The sequence below is a fragment of the Gavia stellata genome, chromosome 25 (assembly GCF_030936135.1).
Source record: "Gavia stellata isolate bGavSte3 chromosome 25, bGavSte3.hap2, whole genome shotgun sequence".
In the NCBI taxonomy this organism is placed as follows: Eukaryota; Metazoa; Chordata; class Aves; order Gaviiformes; family Gaviidae; genus Gavia; species Gavia stellata.
In genome coordinates, this window is record NC_082618.1 from 3354473 (window position 1) to 3374390 (window position 19918).

Below are 19918 nucleotides of genomic sequence, written 5' to 3' on the forward strand. Positions count from 1 at the left end.
CAAACTGGGTTAATAAGCAAGTCATCTGTAAATCAGCAAAACATGGTACAAGAAAGAATGGAGTAACTACAGAAAGATATCAGTCTTTTCCTTAAATCTCTGATAATTGTTTCTACACGTCATACTGGTAGTTAGAGAATAAGCCTGAAAATCAGAGCTGGTGTAAACTAGTGCTATGCCAGGAAAGTCTAGTGAAGTTGTACTATTTCATTCTAGCTTCCGAAGAGGGACTGGCACAAAAATGACCATATTATGGAAGTGGCAACAATGTTACCCTGACTGCCTAAATTTGTTCCACCTGCTGCTGGAGCAGATAAAACCAGATGTAATACATGGACTATGCTATGTCTGGGAGGCCGCCTGCATTGTTTTTTCAACACTTTAGCAATGCCATTCTTTCCGGAAACACTCCCTTTAAAGGAGGAAAGAAAAGAAAAGGAAAAAAAGGTAAAAAGAAAAATAAACTTGTAATAATTTCTTATAACTTACAGCAAAGGCACTTGACCAGAAGTTCCTTTTTTCTTTTTTGAGTGACAAAAAGAAAAAAACCACTCTAGCTTTTCAGTAGTGATCTAAACATGGTATTTCTCCTCATTATCAAGCCACTTGTATTCAGAGAATTTGAGTCTCTGGCAAGCCCGCATTACTAGCAAGATACCTTCCTGATAAAGGATCTTTGCCTCTGTGTTGGACAACAGTGTAATAGTAATATTCTTACCTATCAGATGAAGCCTTCTGTGATCAGCTGGTTGATGCATATCTTCTAATTTGTCATGGATAATTCTGTGTTTTCAAGGAAATATTTAGACTGAAAGTTGGGAAGAAACAGACTTAAAAAGCTGTAAATATGTGTCAATGATTCTAAATAGAGAGATGACAAGTGTGCCCAAATCTGGTTTTGAAGTGTGACTGAATCAAGCCTTACAGGATTATATTATGGATCTTTCTCCTACCATTAGTAAAAAAGCTATAGCCAAGCCATAACTTCCTACAAAGCTTGTAAGTATTTAGACTGGATTATCTAAGCAAGTGGGACACTTATATTTGCAGGAAAAAAATTTGTGAAGCAAAAGGAAAAAAATAAATCAGTGACTGTCACCAATCAGACATTCAACATCTGCTTTTTAGGAACGTAATCTTTTTATGGTATTTGGGGTGATAGATTTGTTATTCCTTTTCTAGATGTACCTTTTTACGTCCAGGATAGTACTAAAGGTGGGTGTGTACAGATTGATAACTGAATCATGGCTGCTTTGTCAAGTCAGATGCAGTCATGTGGATGCTGGAAGTCAATACCTGTGACATCAGGGCAATCTTTGTATTACTTACTGTTTTGGTCACAGCAGATTTCCATTGACACATGCTTTGGCAAATAGCCCCTCCCTCTCACCAACTGGGTCTTCAATTTTCTTGGCCTTTTTTAGCCCTTGAGTTTTACAGCTCAAAAATCTGATGGGCAAACACAGCCTGGGCCCGAAGTGTCTCTGCTAACCTTTATTTTGATAATTGCTTGGGAAGGTTTGATGGCACAGCAGCATGCTTTAACTCTTCTCAGCCCTCTGTATATGGCTAAAACACGGGTCATTGTTGCTTTCTCCCTCGGCAGTTCCCTCTGGAGTGGCTTATAGATCAGCAAACCCTAAAGTGCAAGGAATTATCACTTGTTGCCTCAACAGTGATTGCACACAGCAAATAAGGGGCATAATACTGATCTATAAATAAAGCTCATTTTGGGCCAACAAAAGGACTTAAGATGAGATAATGCCATGGATTTTGAAACAGCTGTGGTTCAGCTTTTAATCCTAATTGCAGACTTGTGTCAAGGTAGCTGTGGGCTCACAGCTTCTTTGTGGACTGGTCTTCATTGTTGCTTGGAACCTCAATTAATTTATGCTCAACTGTATTCCAGCAAGCAGTGTCTGCAAGACCTTGTCTTCATCCTGTTTTCATGGCTTGTGGCTTCCAAAAAAAAAAAAAAAAAAATCAACCAAAACCATTTTTAAATGGTGTACTTTATAGCTAGGCATATAAATACATCCAGAGGTAATTCTTTCATTTGTTTTTGTCCAAGTTTGATAGTGACTTGAAGCTAGTTGATGATGCTGCCTTGGAAACACAGAATCAGGAGGCACAGTTCTCTCTGGACTCAGGACCACTACAGTGAAACATGCATCACCTGCCTTTAGCAGAGACACCACAGAGCAGCACACCAAGCTCCTCAACCCTGAGCACATGCAGCAACAGCCCTCATGCAGCCATCAGCGTGTACAAACACACACCTAAGTTGAGCTGAGAATTTGCCAAGCAGCTGAGCTGTTTTAAAAGTCCTTGGCATATATGGGGCCTGAGGTTTTTGGGAAGAGAGTTAAACAATGCAGTTGCTTGTGATAGCATAGAATGAGATTCAAGAACCAGAAAGACCCTTTCTGTTTTCCATTTGGGCTAAAAAACCTCAACTTCCTGCAGTTAGATTCTTTCAAACAAAATCTTACTGCAGCCATGTCACTCAAACAGAGGATCTGGCATTTTTAGACAGATTTTAGGGCTTTTAAACATCATCACAAAATGCGGTTCTCCTAGTCAGAGGACTCAGCTTGCACGATGTTCCACTGATGTAGTGAAATGGTGCTGGCAACAAGTATGAAGTGTGCGTGCAAGGACAGTCAGCCTCAGGCTGAAGGGTAGAGAGCAAGGCAGGATTTCTTTCATTTTAAGTCTTACGCTTAATCTTTCTAAATGTAGCGCTATCACACAGAGTTACAAGGTTTTGTTCTTGTTTGGTTTTCTTTAGCCAAAATAATTATCAAGTCCCTAGTGTGAGTGCAATGATATCATTTGTGTTAAAACTACAGTGGGAACAGAGTGCTGTTTCATGAAAAATTTAATGCTTTTGTCTTTTTGTTTGTTCTCGTCTTGAAAAAGAAAACCAAAGCGCCTAAATGCATCTTTTGAAGAAAGATACTGAGACAGGAACCAGCCCCCTTCCCATATGGTAGTAGCCCAGTGGGAAAGGCCAGGTTCAAACACCTCTTCTAAATCTGGCCTTCCGCATTAAAGAGGTTGCCCTTTCTGGTTTGTGTTTGTATGTCTGTCTGCTCGTCTGTCTGACCCTGCAGTATACGAACAGTGCAGAAGAACCCCAGAAGGAATGCCGTATCTGCCTGGTCTTGCCAAGCAATTGCACTGTGAGCACAAGAACCTCTTCCCAGCTAATATTTCATTGAAGCTGATGTTTTTCCACAGAAAGCTTTGGTTTCAACAAATCAGCACTTTCCAACAGAGAAGTCTTTTGCCAAAGAAATTCCCCAAATACTTAGTTGTGGTTGTGGTAGCTCCTCAGTAGGGGGAGTTCTGGTATGCTTAGTTATAGGTTCACGTCCAAGAATTTGGAGAACAACATGAAGTGCTTCCATGAGTGTGGCTGGTACATAAGGAAGGAATAAAAGTCTCTAGGACTTCTGCTCTTCCTTAGGCTTCATTATCTCCTGCTCTTTCTCTTTTTGCATGTTCCTGAGTTAACAGATACTGTGTACCTAGTTTACTCCATTACCATTTCCACTTGGGACAAATTATTCCAGTGCAGACACCTTTCTGTTCTTCAACCTACTGGAAGAAAATCAGTGAAATATTCTGGTGAATATATTGTCTTACCTTCAACTCATCTACTTGTTTTGCAAACATGTGAACCCATCTAGTGTTATCTCTGCCTCAGAAGTTTATCCCATTTCTAGCTCTGCCCAAGAAGCAGATCACAAAAGCACTGCCTACTCACTCCACTTAAAGAGTAAGAAATTAATCTGAGTTACATGGGAAGAGAGGTAGGGAATACTAGTTAATGCCAAGAACTGAGAAGGCTTAGTCCACAGGTAACAAGCAGATTAGGAAGCAAGTAACTGTCTGGAGTCTCTCTTCTTGGTGTAACTCCCCCCCCCTCTCTTTTTTTTTCCTCCCTTTTCTGCTTTCTGCTAGTCATGAACAGCAATACAAAAAAAAACTAAGAGCAATTTATTGCAGGGTTCTTTCTCTAGGACATTTCCTCCCATTTAAAAACAGGCCACTACAAAAAAATCATCTGCCAGTTCAGAAAATGACTTTCACTGTCCATCCACCTGATCACCAGATCTTGCTCTCCCCTCTCAACCAGAGCTGTCCTCCTGTTTGTTTGTCAGGCCTCGTGTGTAGTAAGAAGCATTGGTTTTCCCTGCGCAGTATTTATTGCATCTCCCCTTCTCCCCACCCATCCCCCTCTGCGCTCTCTACCATCCCTCCTTGTTAGACATGATTACATGTTGTTTGGCCTCATTCCATTTAGGTTACTTTGCTGTATCATCCTGAATTTGTGCGTAGCATAACAGCTCCAAAGATCTCCTAGTTTGAACCAAATGATAGAGTAGGCAGAGTTCATTAAAATAAATAACAGCATAGTGTGAAACACAGCCCTGAAGTAATCAAAACTGAAATTTGAAAAAGTGACTGAGTGTAAAGAAGTCTGTTATATGCTGTCTGATACAGGCAGAAATGGGGGCTTGAAAACAGCCAGTTTTATATGCTCTATTTAAACCTGTCAGCTCTCCAGACAAAGACATGGGTGGTTACAGCAGGGGGAGAGAAAGCAGTTGGGAGGGGGTATGTGTGACCATATTATAGAACCTAGTGCCTGAATTTCTCCCTTGATCCCCAAAGCTGGAACATTCTTCATGTTGTTGTTGCTGTTGTTTTTTTTATCGGGGCCAGTGGCAGAGGAAAGCCATGATTTAAGCCTAGGAGTGGAAATGTTTTATATAAAGCGAACTTTCTACGCAGTTAAATGCAGTTGACTCTGCCTCCTTCCACTTGCTCCCCTGTGTGTCTCACTGTCCCATTTCTTAAGATAGTCTGCTTGTTTTCAGTGTTTGTAATGTTCCATTTTAAAACATCTCAGTGTTTTTTCCCCTGCTGTCTTAAAGACTCTTTGTTCCTCAATTCAGCTTTAGTTCCTCAGGGCACTCAGATTATTACTACTAAAAGTTTGCTCTTAAAATAACGGCTCAAGGTCTAAAGAGTGTTTTAGAAGAATGTGAGTTTTTGTACCTGTTAGACACTAGACAGGGTGCAGCAGAAGAGGCTACAAAAATGTCTTATTCTTACATTCTGACATCAGCATTTGCTACTGTCAGAAACAGGATTCAAGGCAAGATGGTCCCGTTCTGTAGCTCGTTATGCTCATTGCTGAATTTATTTCAGCAACTCCTCCCTTGCAGCATCTATGAATCTACAAATACGGTGTATAAACCAAGTAAAAAGTAATCCCTGGTTACTGTGGTGGAACACGCTATCTGAAGATATAAAAACACATTTCTAGTTCTCTGCAGAGGGATCCTGTTGATAAAAATGACATTTCCATGATTTTTGGACTTGCAAATTGGAGCCTGAAGCAATTACACGTGACTCCCAAGTGTAATAGAAGCAGGCCTTGTGTAGGCAAATGTGTGTACATTTCCTAATTGTGCAGTTATATTATATCTCTTTTAGTACATCCTTCATTTTGGTTTTGGTCTATCTCTAGTATTAAACTCCATGGAGTGCATGAGAGTAGTTGTTGTGCATGCTGCTGTATCCTGTTTTCAAGGGATAGCAGTGAGTTAAAAATCTTATCCTGGTATGAGATGCAAGAGGAGGAGAGCATTTTCAAGTATTTGCTGGAATGTGCTGTCTGGAATCAAAAGGGGAAGGAAGACCCCGTGTTAGAGACCATGGGAACAACTGGGCTTCACCTTCTAAATCACTCCAGGAGGTCTCATTTGTATCAAAGTAATCATGTAAAAAAAGACCCTGCTGAAGAAGACAAACAGGAGGGAATAAGTGCTGACAATGTGCTGGAGGGAATGGAGGCTGTTAGAGAGACCAGGCTGGCTCCCTGTTGGAGCTCCTGCCAAGAGAGGCCTGGACATGCCGGCTCAGGCCCTCCACCTCTTACAGACAAATGACCAACAGGCCCTGCTTTGTCTCAGCAAAGCTGCCTTGCCTACCTGGGATTTGTGCCAGCTTGCCTCAGCTTCTCTTAAAGGGGGCAGGCGTTAGAGTGCATTTAAAGTATTCACTGTTTCTTCCTCTTCACTGAATTTCTGTCATAGGAGCTCCCTGTTTGTCCTGTAGCCAGACAAAAGCTTTGACTAGCACAGCAAATGTGTAGGAATTAGTCCCTTAGGGCAGGCTGCAACTTCTAAAGCCAGCTTCAACAGCAGTAAATGCATTGCCACAGCCAAAAAGAGGAAAAAGCATGGCATTCACAGGCCCACAAAGTCAAAAAAGCCTCAGGACTTAGCTGGAGGTTATACTGACCAAGCGATTCAAGGGTTCCTCAAGTGGAAGTGGCAAAACCCTGTGAACCCAACTTAGCTACACCAGTTCTAAGAGAAGCATAGTGTGGTCAGGAGTGTGTGCACATAAGGTTACTCTGTTAAATACATGGGCAAATAAGGCTGCCTCACTGTCAAGATACAAGATGTAATTTATTGAGAACGTGAGAGGCAACGTGCAGGGAATTCTTCCATGTGGCATTTCATCTGGAATTAAATCTTGCGAATACCTGAATCCTGTGATCCAGCAGAGCATACAGGATTTTGTCCTGTACGATCGGAACTTCCCAGTGCGTAGAAAACTGTTCTGGAAAATGTTAATAGCTTATACTTTGACCCGGTCTTTAGGAGTCCCCAGATTGCTGTGGAGTCCTATCTAGTCTGCCCTATGACTAGGCAGGGCTATGTGAGATGTGTTATGTTCTTCAGCTGGAGGTACAACAAAGGACATTCAACAAGATACTGATCTATGCTTTCTCATGAAATCTTGTCCCCACCAGCAGGTGCCTTCTTGCAGAAAATGGACTGTCCGCTGCCTCCTGTGCTGTCAGGAACTGGCCTTTTTTATTGCACTAGGTTTCTATAGAGCAGTGACAGCATCTGTTTGATTCAGTGCAAAAAGGTGAGGTGAAGGGGGAGCTGTGGATAAATTTCACATGAGTTTCTAATGCTTAATTTGCGGATCATTAACTTTGCACTGTAACCCTTGGGAGACAAGGTCACCTGCTTCATGGGCTGGGAAGGTGCTTTTGCAAATAAGGGTGTTTGTTCAACATTGCTGATCCCTGCTGATCCGTTATGAAAGCCACATTAGTTATTGTATCCACACGTTATATACAGTCATGTGATGCTTGAGGCCTGAAATACATTTAGCAAGTCAGAAGAGATAAGGCAGGCTACAATCTGGCTTTCTCCCCTTAGGTTTGCAGAATGTGTTTGCAGATGTGTTGATCTTTAGGAGGCCGGGGGGGGGAGGGGATATTTTCTTCAATTGCCTATTTCAGTACCAGAAGTAAATGAGAAGATGAGGTCATTTTTAACACCTTCTAGTAGCTGTGAAGACGTCCTTCCCACATCCTGAGCCATGCTGTCTCAGTTTTGCATCAACAATGACATGTTATTTCACCTGGCTTTGTGTAGAGCTAACGGGCTGAACTGGGTCCGTTTCAATAATGCTTATTGCAGCAGACACATTTAAGTAGCTCACCTGATCAGTAAACCACTGTGATCAGCATCTTGGCTAGGAAGCTTTCAGCTTTTATCTCATGTGATGTTTTGGTTCAGCAACACATGCACTACTTTTCCTCTTATTGTAAATAATAATTTTCCCTCCCAGACTTAGAATGTTTCCAGCAAAGTCATAAGTGCAACTTATTAATGCGTCCAGGTGTTACTGAGAACGAGGGATTTGTAGGAGTGGCTGTAACCATTGAATCTCCAAGGATGTGGATGAGCTTTGCCCACCACTAGCAAAGAGAACAAGGAATCGGAGATCAATTGAAGACCATATATTTGTGCTTGGCTCCTCGCAGGCCAAAGCCGAGCAAATTTTGCTTGCCTTAGATGGGGACAGTATTGTATTAGCCTGACACTTCGTGGTGTTCTGAGTTTTTGGCAAGTTACTTGCAGTTGTTTGCTACTGCAGTTGGTAGTTGCTATGTCCCGCTGTACATGACAGGTACACTCTGTTTCATCTCTTCTATCCAGAGGCCATGTAACATTGATTACAAGTGCCAAAACTTCCTTTCCCCAGCCCAGCACTGGGAGTCCCATTGATTTCTGTTCTTCTAGTTAGGTGTCACCAAAGCACAGAATGTAGATGGGGGAACCAAGAGGTGAGGTTTTGTCCTTCCTGACCAAAGTATTTAGTCGTATAATCCCCATTTGCAAGCTGGCTTGTGAATGTTTAATTGGAGCTCTCTGCTGCTATTCAGGTTAGGGGTAACGTGGCTTGTACACAGAGTGGGAGCTGCCTCTGCACATCCTTTTACTGGTTTGGCCTCCCCCAGCTCTCCTGCAGGACCTCTGGGCCTCTCTGAGGAGCTGATGCAACAGCAGAGTCTCGTCCGCACCTCTGCTGCCCGGGCAGCATGAAATGTCTGACCTGCTCAGCCCACTTTGTACTTCAACAGTAAATTAAAGGTCTTCATTAGCTTATTTGATAGTTGAATAAAATGCTTTGAAACACTGGCACATTAACTGCAATCAAGTTTTGAAAGGTCTCTGGTTGCTAGAAGGAAATTAGCCTGATAAATCGCTCTTTTCAATTAAACAAATGGGTGATTTTTCACAAGCAAGCCCAGAAGCTATCTTTTGGGAAGCGTTTTTTTTCCTTTTTTATTTTTTCATATTTTACACATGATTATTCTTAAAGAACTGATTTTTTTTTTTAGAAGAGACTAATTGTCACTGAAGTGTAAGATTGCAGCTTGTAAACCCATCCTGTCTGTCTGCCTCAGACAACCTCGTAGAGGTCTCATGATCAAGCAGTGGCCTATGAGTTGTACTGCCAAAACGATAATAACTAACGATGTGACCTTGGTTCCTTGCCTGCCTTTCTGTGCCTTTGTTTACCTGTTTGTCTAAAGAAGCATTACCCTGCCTGGGTCAAAAAGGCCTGTTTAACTTAAGCAAGGAGTTCCAGGATAATTATAGTTACTTAGTAACTTTCATCTCAAAATAAACTGGTTAAGGCTGTTAAGAGATGTGATGGCTTCCCTTTTGGTCAAAACCAGCGACTGACCTGAAGATACCTCCAGTCCTCAAAGCTTTAAACACAGTCTGCATTCAAGAAGTACTCTCTGAGCTTAGAAGTTGGAACAGATTGCTGTGTCCCTCATGTACTGAGTCTGAAAGGGACCCCAGAAATGCACAGTGACCCTGGTTTTACACCAGAGCTATAGACGTGCTAAGAACTTCATATGCTCTGTCTACTGCAGAAAAGCAAATGCTAGTATAAACAACTGTGACACTGGATTCATCTTGCCTTGGGCATATTTATCCAGGGTATTGCCATTACATCATTCACATTAAGACTTGTATTATCTGCTATTTTAGATCTTAGAAGCTGTTATAAGCCCTAGTCAGAGGTCAAGATGCTGTTGAACTTCAGATGTTTCTGAAAGAAGAGCATAATTCTGCCAACAGCAGAGCAATGTTAGACTCGCAACAGTGCAATGTCATACAAATGTGAGAGAATTTAATCTGAATTATATCTTTTTTTTTTAAAAGAGGTTTTATTGCCAAAAATTTAGATACTGCATGTTAAAATCCATCTGTAAAAGGCTACCATAGCTTCATCTTTGAGAACTAAGTAGGGTAATTTGGGGCTTTTTTTATGGTATCAGTAGAGACCACAAATGATTTAAGAACTTCCTTCCACCATCTAAATAAAATAATACTGAAATATCCTGCTGTAGTTTGGAGTAACTGCATAAAACATGATGACTCACGTGATTAGAAATTCCCCTTTATTTTTCCTCTGTGTACAGTGCTGCTCTTCATGAACTGTTCGTCAGAGTGTGTAATTACATTCCTTTCACCTAAACTGCTTTTACATTTTTAAAAATTTCTTTTTCCTGAAACACTGGTTGTTGTTGAGTGTTTCAGTTTGGTTTGGAAGCAATCTGCATGCAGAGACTTGGATGTTGGACTGCAGTGTGCTTTATGAGAAATTTCACATTCAGACAAAATTCAGACTCACAAGAGCTAGAGCCTCTCGAAGGACTGTTGGTGACCTGTACCTGGCTGTACCTTGGTTGCTGCTGAGATAAATGTTCAAGGCAAAAATACAGACGATCTTCTTGAATTCAGGTTTTTCATAAAACACTGTGTTCCTTCTGAGGACCTCACTTCCAGACAAACAGTGCCCCAGGGCAAACAGGAGATGGCTCTTCCCCTGCTCGCCAGTGAGAAGGTCCTTGTGATCATGAGCAGAAGCTGAGATATCTGAAAACTTCCCATCAGCCCAAGTACAGTCTGCGTTCTTCTACCAGGGAAACCTCTAGCCTCAAGGCTTCAAAACCCAAGTTTTGCTTAGCCTTATGGGGGGTCTCTGACCTAGAGCTCTTAGAAATCTCATCTACTTTTGATGGTTCATAAATGCTCTCCTCTCCATCCAGGCAGGAGGTGACTCATGGTGCCTGGTCCTCATACTGAGATTTGTTTTGCTGCTCTCTCATCTTCCTGTTTTCTTGTCCGTTCTCCCCGTTTCTTTGTTCTGTCTGCCCAGCATGTGCTGCGGTAACTGACATTGGAAGCTGTGTGGGCAGGGAGTGGGTTTTGGTTTTAATAAAGAAGCGTGGTTACATCATCTTGCACAACAGGTCCCTGCTCTGCGGCTGGGCCAAGTGAGTCCTTTTGAGCTGCAAAAATATGGAAAACTTGGAATTGCAATAATCAAAAGATATTATAGCGTGTTATGTATAATAACACATTCTAGGCTGCTCCCTGCATGGAATCTCCCAGGTATACCTGGCAACAAGGGAGAGAGAGATCTGAATACTAATGACAGCAGGAGGAGGGGGCACTTAATAGTATTTGGCTAATTGCCAGGTTGCGTGCTCTTGAAAAATTTGCCTGTGCTGAGCTAGGCATATTTTTCATGTGTAGAAAATTAGGTTGGGTGTTGGTAGGGCTTTATATTTTCCTAATGCTTCTTACAGTCAACTATGTGAAGGTTCACGTAGCCATGAGGTCTGTGTTTCCATCTCAAAGGAGCCTTCAGGCCTTCTTTGAAGGACTTGGAAAACCATAGCAGCTGATCAGACCCAGGAAAGACATTGCAATTTTGGAGAGCGCCAGATGCAACCTTAGAAAATGAAGAAGTATTTTTGTGTTTCGTGGGTTTGGGGGAATTTTTTTTTTTTCTTGTTTGCTCGATTCTTCTTTTTTCAGTAAATCCAGATGACTAACTCAGGGCCTCTTTTCTCCTTCCCTGCAGGCAGAACAAAGTCTCTGATGATTTGCTGCTTCAAGAGGTCCCCACTGATTTTACCTTTGGGTTTGTTCTACCATCTCTCATTGTTTCATGTAAGCATTTTCTGTGGTAATTAGACTGGTAATAGCATAATCCCTGGTGGCCTTCCTGGAGTGTCTGGCCTCTCTGGGTTGAGAAAGCTTTGCTTGGGGGCAGCATATTTTTTTCTCTAAGTGGGAAGGGGAAGAGTTGATGTTGTGAATGATGCCCTGATTATGATGGAAAAATATTTTAAGAGGAAAGTTTTGCAGCATTTCCTAGAAGTAGCCAATTCAGGCTACATTTGTCTGATTTCCTCTGGAAGCTCACAGCAACCTTGACAGTGCATGTTTTGTCCCTGGCTGCTTCCTTCTGGGCTCTGTGGTCTGCATTGTCCCAGAGGAACACAGATAGGTCTGTGGTTTGTAGATGCAGGTGCAGGCACTTTTTGTAGCTGGGCGCAGATACATTCAGAGCTTTGAAGACCAAGACCTTGAACTGGCAGTGGAAGCAGTTTAAAAACCCTTTTCAGCTTCCTAAAATGCAACACCTACAGTCACCTGAACTTCTGTGTGAGGCAACAAAGGAAAATGACTCCTCAGTTTTTAAAAACTTTTAAAAAATGAAGTAGAGATTTGATATTTTATCTTTGTTGCCTTTCCTCTGAATGATTTTGACTAACTATTGATATGAATGCCTCTAATTTCAATTTTTTCCTTTTGGGATATAACAAAATTTAGACAGCCTTTCAGAAGTATGGCCACAGGCAGAGGAAGAACAGACATGTCCAGGGGAGAAATACAGCCATCCAGTGGGAACTAACAGAATAGAAAGGGTTTGGAAATCCTAGTTTCAGAAGCTTGTCTCCAGAGCTGGATTCAAGGGCTTTCTGCCACAAGAACACAGGCCCTAAAAGCTTAATTTACAACTGCAGAAGCCCTTCCTTCTGTACAGGGAAGAAGAATGGCCTGGAGTGGGGCTTGGCTAACAGAGCTCTGATCTTGCGCCCCTGGACACGTCCCATGCCTCAGTTTCCCCATGTGTTGAACAGAAGGGTTGCTGTTGATGGTCTTTATAAAGCCTCTTTGAGATCTACTAATGAAACGTTGCATAGTGATCTAGGTGGTGGTATTGTTGTTCATGGCTGAATCAGCGTGATCCGAAGTCAAGGGGAGGAGCCCTGCACAGAAGCTAAAATCATGTTTATGGCCCAAGTCCTGCTTTAAGGACACCCCAACCCTGAATTTAATTCCTGTTTTAGTCTGCACGGTGTCAGTGGGGCTCTGTGCAGAGGAGCTGGTGCTCACAAACAGCATGGCTGGGGTCAGTGTCTTGATGCCAGCCCTGTGGCCCTCCTGCTGCAGCCCCCATGTCTGGGGTGCTGGTTTGAAGGTCCGTCCATTCCTACCTCCCTTCAGCCTCGTTGCTGAGGAGCAGGGCAAGGTCTGGGATGAACAGGCCATTCGCCCTTCCAACATTACCAACTGCCACACGCACAGGAGGCTGTTTTTATGTTCTTAACAGCTGTGATTTTACCTCTCTAATACTATCATGCAAATTCGGGTTTTTTGCACTTTATTTTTGCTGCCCAGGGAAGTGGACGAGGACTCCCTGTGTGCCAGATAGAAGAATAAAGCGGGTAAGAGTTGAATATTTGCCTATTGTTAATGAAAATTTCTGACAGTCTCCTTTCTGCTGGTTTTTTGGGTTGTGGAAGATTTTCCAGATGCCCTTTGTGCCTCCCCTGCCCGAGTCGAATGTAGGTGCAATGAAAATAAACCAAACCAAACCGAACCGAACCAAAAAAAGGTTGGTCGCTTACAAGTATTTGTAATAACTTTCTTTTTTTATTTTTTTTTTTAAGTGACTGGTCAAAATCGCACCTGAAGGCAGAGGCGGTGCTGTGGGGGGTGCTGCCCGGGCCCCCTGGGCAGGGCAGGGCAGGGCAGGGCGGACCGTCCCGTCCCGTCCCGTCCCGTCCCCTCCCGTCCCGTCCCGCGGCGGCGGCGCGGACTCCAAGCCCCGGCATGCGGCGGGGCGGCGCGCAGGCGCGCTGGGCCGGGGTTGAGTGGCAAGTTGTTTGTTCCAGCGAGCACCAGCTGCTCGGCACTCCGGGCTCCGCTGCCTCCCTGCCCGGCTCCGCTCCGCGCCCCGCCGGCCTCCCCCGCCGGTCCAACTTTTGCACCCTCGGCTCCCTCATCCCCCCCTTGCCGGTCCCTCCCCGCCCCCGGAGCCGGGAAGGAGGAGAAGGAGCCAGGGGGAAAAAAAAAAAAAAAGGCACCGACAATAACAGCCCCCCTCCCCCTCCCCATTCAAAAACACAAAATAAACCCCAGGGATAGATGAACTACAAATGAGAAAGAGGAAAAGATGGAACTGCACATCCTAGAGCACAGGCTCAGAGTGGCCAGCATAGCCAAGGAGAGCATCCAGTTGTTTACCTATGGATTAATCAAACTTGCTTTCCTGTCCTCCAAGACGAGGTAGGTGCTGGGGCAGCGCGGGGCCGGGGGCGCCCTCCCTGCGGGGGGACAGGGTGTTGGGGGGCGCCCTCCTTGCGAGGGGCAAGGTGTTGGGGGGTATCCTCCTTGCTACACGGGGGCCGGGTGCTGGGAGGGCACCCTCCTTGCTGCAGAGGGGCAGGGTGCTGGAGTGGGGGGCACCCTCCGTCCCTGCGAAGGGGCTGGGGTGGGGGGGTACCTTCCTTGCGAGGGGGCAGGGCACCCTCCTTCTTGCAAGGGGGTGGGGTGGGGGGCGCCCTCCTTGAGAAAACGCCGGGTCCTGGGATGGAGGGCACCCCTCCTTGCAAGGGGGCAGGGTCCTGCGGTGCGGGGCACCCTTCTTGCAAGGGGGCAGGGTGTTGGGGTGGGTGGGGGGCACCCTCCTTGCAAGGGGGCAGGGTACCCTTCTTCCTGCAAAGGGGCGGGCTGCTAGAGTCGGGGGGCCACCCTCTAAAGGGGCAGGGTGCTGGGGCGGGTGAGGGCACCCTCCGTGCCAGAAGTCAGGGTGCCGAGGTGAGCGGGGCACCCTCCTCGCCAGAGGCCAGGGTTTTTTGGGGGCGAGGGGGGACACCTGGCTCTTCCCTACACACACACACACACATACACACCCCCATCCCAAGCCTGGCAGACGGTGATGGGGGTGAGCGCTGGAGTTCGGGGTCCCCCGTCACGGTTGAGGGCAGCCCCCCGGGAGGCGCCTGCCGCCTGCGCCCTTCCCGGGCCGCCGCGGCCGGGAGCTGCGCTCTGCCGGCAGCGGATGAATGAGAACAGGTGGGGGCCGGGGGGGCCCGGCCGGGGCCGGCTGCAGGCGCGGGGCGACCGCCGGACAACAAAGGCAACAACAGCAACGAGAGGAGGAGGAGGAGGAGGAGTGGTTTTTTTTCCTCTCGCTCTTTTTTTTTTTTTTCCCCTGGTTGTTGTTCCTTGCAGCACTTACTGAAAGAGCGAACCGTCCACACGCGTGTTTGCTTTAAAAGGTGCTTTTTAAGTGCTGCCAAATTGGAGGAGGATGAGGGGCAATGCATGCCTTGCACTTGGTTCTCTTTAAAAATTGTGGTATTGAGTAATATCAATTGTGATAGCTTTCGGGGGGGAAAAAAAAAAACCCACCACAACGTAGTGGAAGGCACTGTGAGAAATTCATTTTTTCTTAAGGGGAGGAAAAAAAAATACTCTGGCCGGTTTATTGAATGTGCATAAGCTGCCTAGGCCTTTCGCAGCAAAATAACTTGAATTGCAAATGCCTAGTCCTGTGTCTTCACCTAGCTTGTTGACTTTGTTGCTCTATTCAGAAAGAGGAATGGGAATGTAAATAACACAACTCAAACTCTTCTTGTTTTTCCAGCCTGATAATTAGTATTTCAGTTTTCTCCCCAGATTCGTCTCGGATAGCGTTCTTGTATGAAGGTGGGACATTTTCTTTGGCAGTAGGAAAATAATAAATAGATAATAAATTTGCGTTTTATTTCTTAAATTGTTTTATTCCAAGCTGTAATTCAATCCTCTCTCTGCAATAATGCTTACGGATGAATGGACCTATTTGTGGTGTAATTTGATTACAGTCCCTTATCTTACAGTCAAACTTCATGCATTGAAATTTCACTCTGATTTGGGGCTCATCCCATTTGGCTCACCACTAACATTGTTTGCAGTGTAAAGTATATCAGCACCTTGTTTACTGCTGTCCCTGAATACTCAACAGGGCATTAAAGGCTCTCCAATCTTAAATTTCTGGTTTTAATGTGTTGTTTCATTATAATTGAAAGTGGTTGCTGATTTTTTGGGAGGGGGGTTGCTGCTCCCCCTGCCATGCTTAAAACCTCACTGTTAATGTCAACAGTGAAATCTTTAGATCTGTCACCCCTGATGCATAGACTGGGATTTAGTAGATTTTTTTTTTTATTTTTTGTTAAGTTCAGGGATGGCCCTGTTGTCTTTTTGTTTCATGCTCTGTTTCACATCTTCAACGTTAGAGAGCTGTGAAAGGGTTAGGGCAGTAAGGTAAGCCCTTTGGGGTGTGATACCTTGTGCTGCATTTGGGTGCAGCCCTTGACAGTTTGGTATTGCCTCTGGTCACTGGGGTGTCTGGCCCTTTCCACACACAGTGAGTGTGAATAATCTTTCCCTAGCTTTCATGGAATCTCACTGGTCAGGAACAAAACTGTTTGTGGAAAGGTTTGTTGGTATGGGAAACTTTATTTCCCTTTTGTTTGTTTTGTTGTTTTTGCAGAGGGTAGAGATGCAGGGGAGAGAAGGGGAAGCTTGTTTGTGTTATTCTTAAGACAACTGATAGCACTGAAACATTGCTTTCTCCCGTGTGCTTTTTACATGCCCTGAGGCAAACCAGGTCCCTGCCCCACAGACCTTCTGCTCTGACGAACACCATGTGTATGAGGAAGGTGAGGGTCTCTGGGAGATGTAAATCCATAAATTTATGATCCCACTGTGTTTTTTTTTTCCTCCTCCTTTAAGAAGTGAGTGTGCCCAGGAGACAACAACTTTTTATATGGGTGCAAGACAAATCTCCCCTCCCAACCACCTCATCTGAAAAGAACCACTTGGGGGATGAAAGGGGAAGGTGGCCTACGTCCCTGCTAATCTTTTCTGATGAGATAACAAAGATGCTGGTTACTTACATCACCTACATTTTTCCCAGTGAGACCTTAAACAGAGTTTTTACCTGTGCTGCAAGGCTGCCAGTAAGAAATAATGATTTGTGGGACAGATGTGATCCGAAGAGGTGGCAATGACATCATCAGTACCTTATGTTAGTCATGCAAGAAACTCTACAATTTTTACATAGGCTCTTCTGAGAAGTCATCTGGAGGGAGTATTGGAGTCTCTTTCATGTTCTCATACACCAGGGAAAAGGGCTGGAGCAGTTTTTAAAATCTTGTACGTTTTTCTTAATCCTCTTGGGAAGGAAAAGTAACAAATCTCCTTCTTTTTATTTGGCCTTTTGCCACTTTCAGCCTGCCCTCGTTCATGACATGAGTCTTTTAATTTAGCTTCTGTTACAATAGCAGTATTTTTTGAACAAAGAACGGCAATTTTGGAACTATTCCGATGGCCAGAAGCAAGAAAGCAGTTAACGAGGTGAAGAGGTGAGACCAGTAGTGAGTAAAACAGTGGGCTGAACTGAGCAGAAAGAAAAAACACTATTAATCATAACTTTAAGTTAGGCATGAGATATTTTATGTAAAGTTGCATTAAGACAGGTAGTCCGGAAATAAATAATAGCGCAACTCCTAAGCAGTTACGCTGAGCAATGTGCTCTTGTTGCTCTGCTTGTCTAAATAAGTGCAGATCTATTGATTTCAGCTGAGCTCTGCCAGGCACCTGAGTGGAGGATCAGATCCGTGTCATTTGTAGTTGCATGCTGAAGATCTGCATGTGTCTAATCTTTTTGCTATTGCTGTCATCATCATCCTAGTGTTCTACTGATTGTGCTGTGCCCGTGTTTGACTTGGGAGTTCCTTGGTGCTAAGGATCTTCGCCTATTCAGAAGGCATGCTGTGTGTTTATGTATGGAAATATAACAACTGTGCCTGGTTTTAGCATTGCGTCCTTTTTCTTTTGTACGTGCCTCTATAAATGTTAGTTCTCTGGGGCAGAGAACTGTGCTCGTCTGTAAACTCCCACCTTCAGCTCCCTGTGTGCAGCAAAAAGAATAGCGTCTCTTCCACCAAAATTAAGTGTCTCCTTTCCACTTTCTTGGTCAGAGTTAAACCATCTCATGCTATTGGGTGATGTGCCACAAGTAACCTGCTTGAGGACTTGATAGATATACTAATGTGCTGCTACATTCCTATCTTGATTTTTTTTTTTTCTTCCTAATTGCAAAATATTTTTAACTGCATCTCCTTTTACTGCATATGACTTAAATCTGAATGGAGGGGGAGGAAGGACAGTCTTGGATAATGCTTGCACTGAGCCACCAGTGCATACAGTAGGGAGAAGGAAGGTGAGCCTGACCTTGTCTTTTGAGTGTATATAAAAATATATGGAGAGTTTAAGTCCTGGAGCATAAAGTGGGGTCAGGGTTCTTCCAAGCACTGTATCTGTATAATGTAATTAGCCTGATTTCTGGGTAATACTTTGGTAGACCCTTGAACATCTGGAGTCAATGAGTTAACAAGTAGCCTTTCCTCTCTCTGTTCCGGTACCTAATATAAAGATTTGGTGGTAAACAGTGAAATAAAGTAGTTGAGGGAGAAAGGTATTATATAAATTCTAATGATGCTAAGTTACAGCCAGGATGAAGTTGAGAGGTTAGTTTGTTCACAGGGCTGGGCGATTAAAAGAATTGTAGGTCATGTGTCTAGCATCACAGATTTTAAAATCTCTGAGAATTTTCTGATACTATTTAGTTTGAGATGGTCATTATTTCAGCGTGCTGAAGAGAAGGAACAAGCTCTGCATGTGTGAAGGATGAGACCTCGGTCACAGAAGTGTTTAAGGCAGCCATTTCTAAAGCATCTGTCAGTCTGGTTTGTTTTCCAAGATGCTCAGGTCGCCTTCTAGAGGTGCGGTTTGTGTATATTGGTGACTTGAAGCACAATTACAGGCACTTTGCAAGCTTGCAGATTTGGTGCTAAATACAGAAAGCTGGCCACGCGAGTGGGATACTTCCCAGAGAAGCTGGATAGGGTAGAAGAGCTAGGCTGGTCTCTGCCCCATGTTCAATGCTGCTTGTCATGCTGCCTTTACCATGGGATGCTTGGAGGCGGGAGGTATTCTTAGAGTGGAGAGGGGCTTAAAAATATTCATTCTAACAAAAATGTAGCAAGAGGTAAACAATGATAACCTGTACAGAATAAGCTGGATTTTCTTTGGTCTTTGAGCAAATAATGAAACTAGGTTTGTTAGCTTTGCTAAGTTTGTGATGGTATTTTTGGTAATCTAGCCCTTGTGCTTAGTAATAATTGACACCTCTACTTATGAACAGTGTGTTGTTGCTATTAATATAAGTGTTTCTCATTCCCTGATCACTTGTTTACTGTCTAGGTGTCCTAAAATTGGAGATACTGTAATAAAAGGTCTATTTTGGATTTTAGAGCATAATAGGACAAACAAGTGCTTAAAATGTATCTGTGCATCATTTGAGGACATTCAGGAGATCAATAGTCTGTTTCCGTTGGTATGAACTCAGACGAACAAATGTCGTTTATGCCCTTTTATGAAATACAGATTGGTCTGCAACATTGGGTGATCATCTGGCAAAGGCAAGTTACTCCTGTTGTTAAAACATTTTTTATTTTTTTTCACTTTGGCTTCTACCATCCTGTATGTCCTAGGAAGACCACTGAATAAAGGCTTTTGCAGGTTATAAGGCAACATTTACTCATCTAAAAGAGGTTGCTCATGTTTTCTTTCGGTGTGGCGAAGACTCCCAAACGTCTTCTCTTCTGTTTTTGGTTTTTGTTTTGTTTTTTTTTTTCTGGGGGTGTATGTGTGTGATATCTGAGGTTTGGGGACTTCTTTTTTAGCCTGACTTGGTGACCATCTGTTATAGAAGGACCAAGCGCTGATGTCCCGACACCACAGGAGGCTGGAGTGATGTGAAGCCTCATGGCTAAAGCCGCCTGCCTGCCTTTCCCCAAAGCACTTTGCCTTCTTGTTTGCATCACCCTGTGCACGTATGGTGCTGAACTTAGTGGTGGATATTCAGGATCAGTAAGAGCTGGTGAGAATCGGTTAAATGAGAAGGAGAGAGAATAGAAGTTACTTTTTTGGGCTAATGGAGGACATGAGCTCTTCAATTGTGAATTTCGTTAATTTGTGTTCAGGGCTGCTGGGTGTTTCAGCTGCTGCTGGGCTGTGAGAACATTCTGCCGTGTTTTAATACATCAAACCTTGGGAAGAGCAGGCTTCCTTCCTGATGGTCTCTTATTGTTTATCTACAAACATTGTTATTATTTCCCTTTCTTTTCTGTTTCTGGCACATGGGCTGACCAGTGGGGCACTACCTTATTTTACGTCTGTCTTTGCCTGGCAGTCCTGTCATGCAGTCCTCAACCTACCATGTGGTTGGCTAAGGCTGATGCCAAGTCAGAAGCTGACAGGAGTGCTTAGAAACTAAATGAGATGCAAAAGGTGGAACAGAAGTACTGGATCAAACC

At 44.0% G+C, this 19918-nt stretch overlaps 1 protein-coding gene across 1 annotated transcript in view; it reads left to right on the top strand.

Annotated features, from left to right (window-relative positions):
* Positions 1–13498: 13498 nt before the first annotated feature.
* Positions 13499–19918, top strand: part of CASTOR2 (cytosolic arginine sensor for mTORC1 subunit 2) — a 125626-nt gene continuing 119206 nt past the window's right edge. Inside the window, exon 1 of the mRNA XM_059829345.1 lies at positions 13499–13778. Within this exon, the coding sequence (XP_059685328.1) occupies positions 13666–13778 (113 nt within the window). The 5' untranslated portion in view covers positions 13499–13665. The remainder of the gene's footprint in view (positions 13779–19918) is intronic.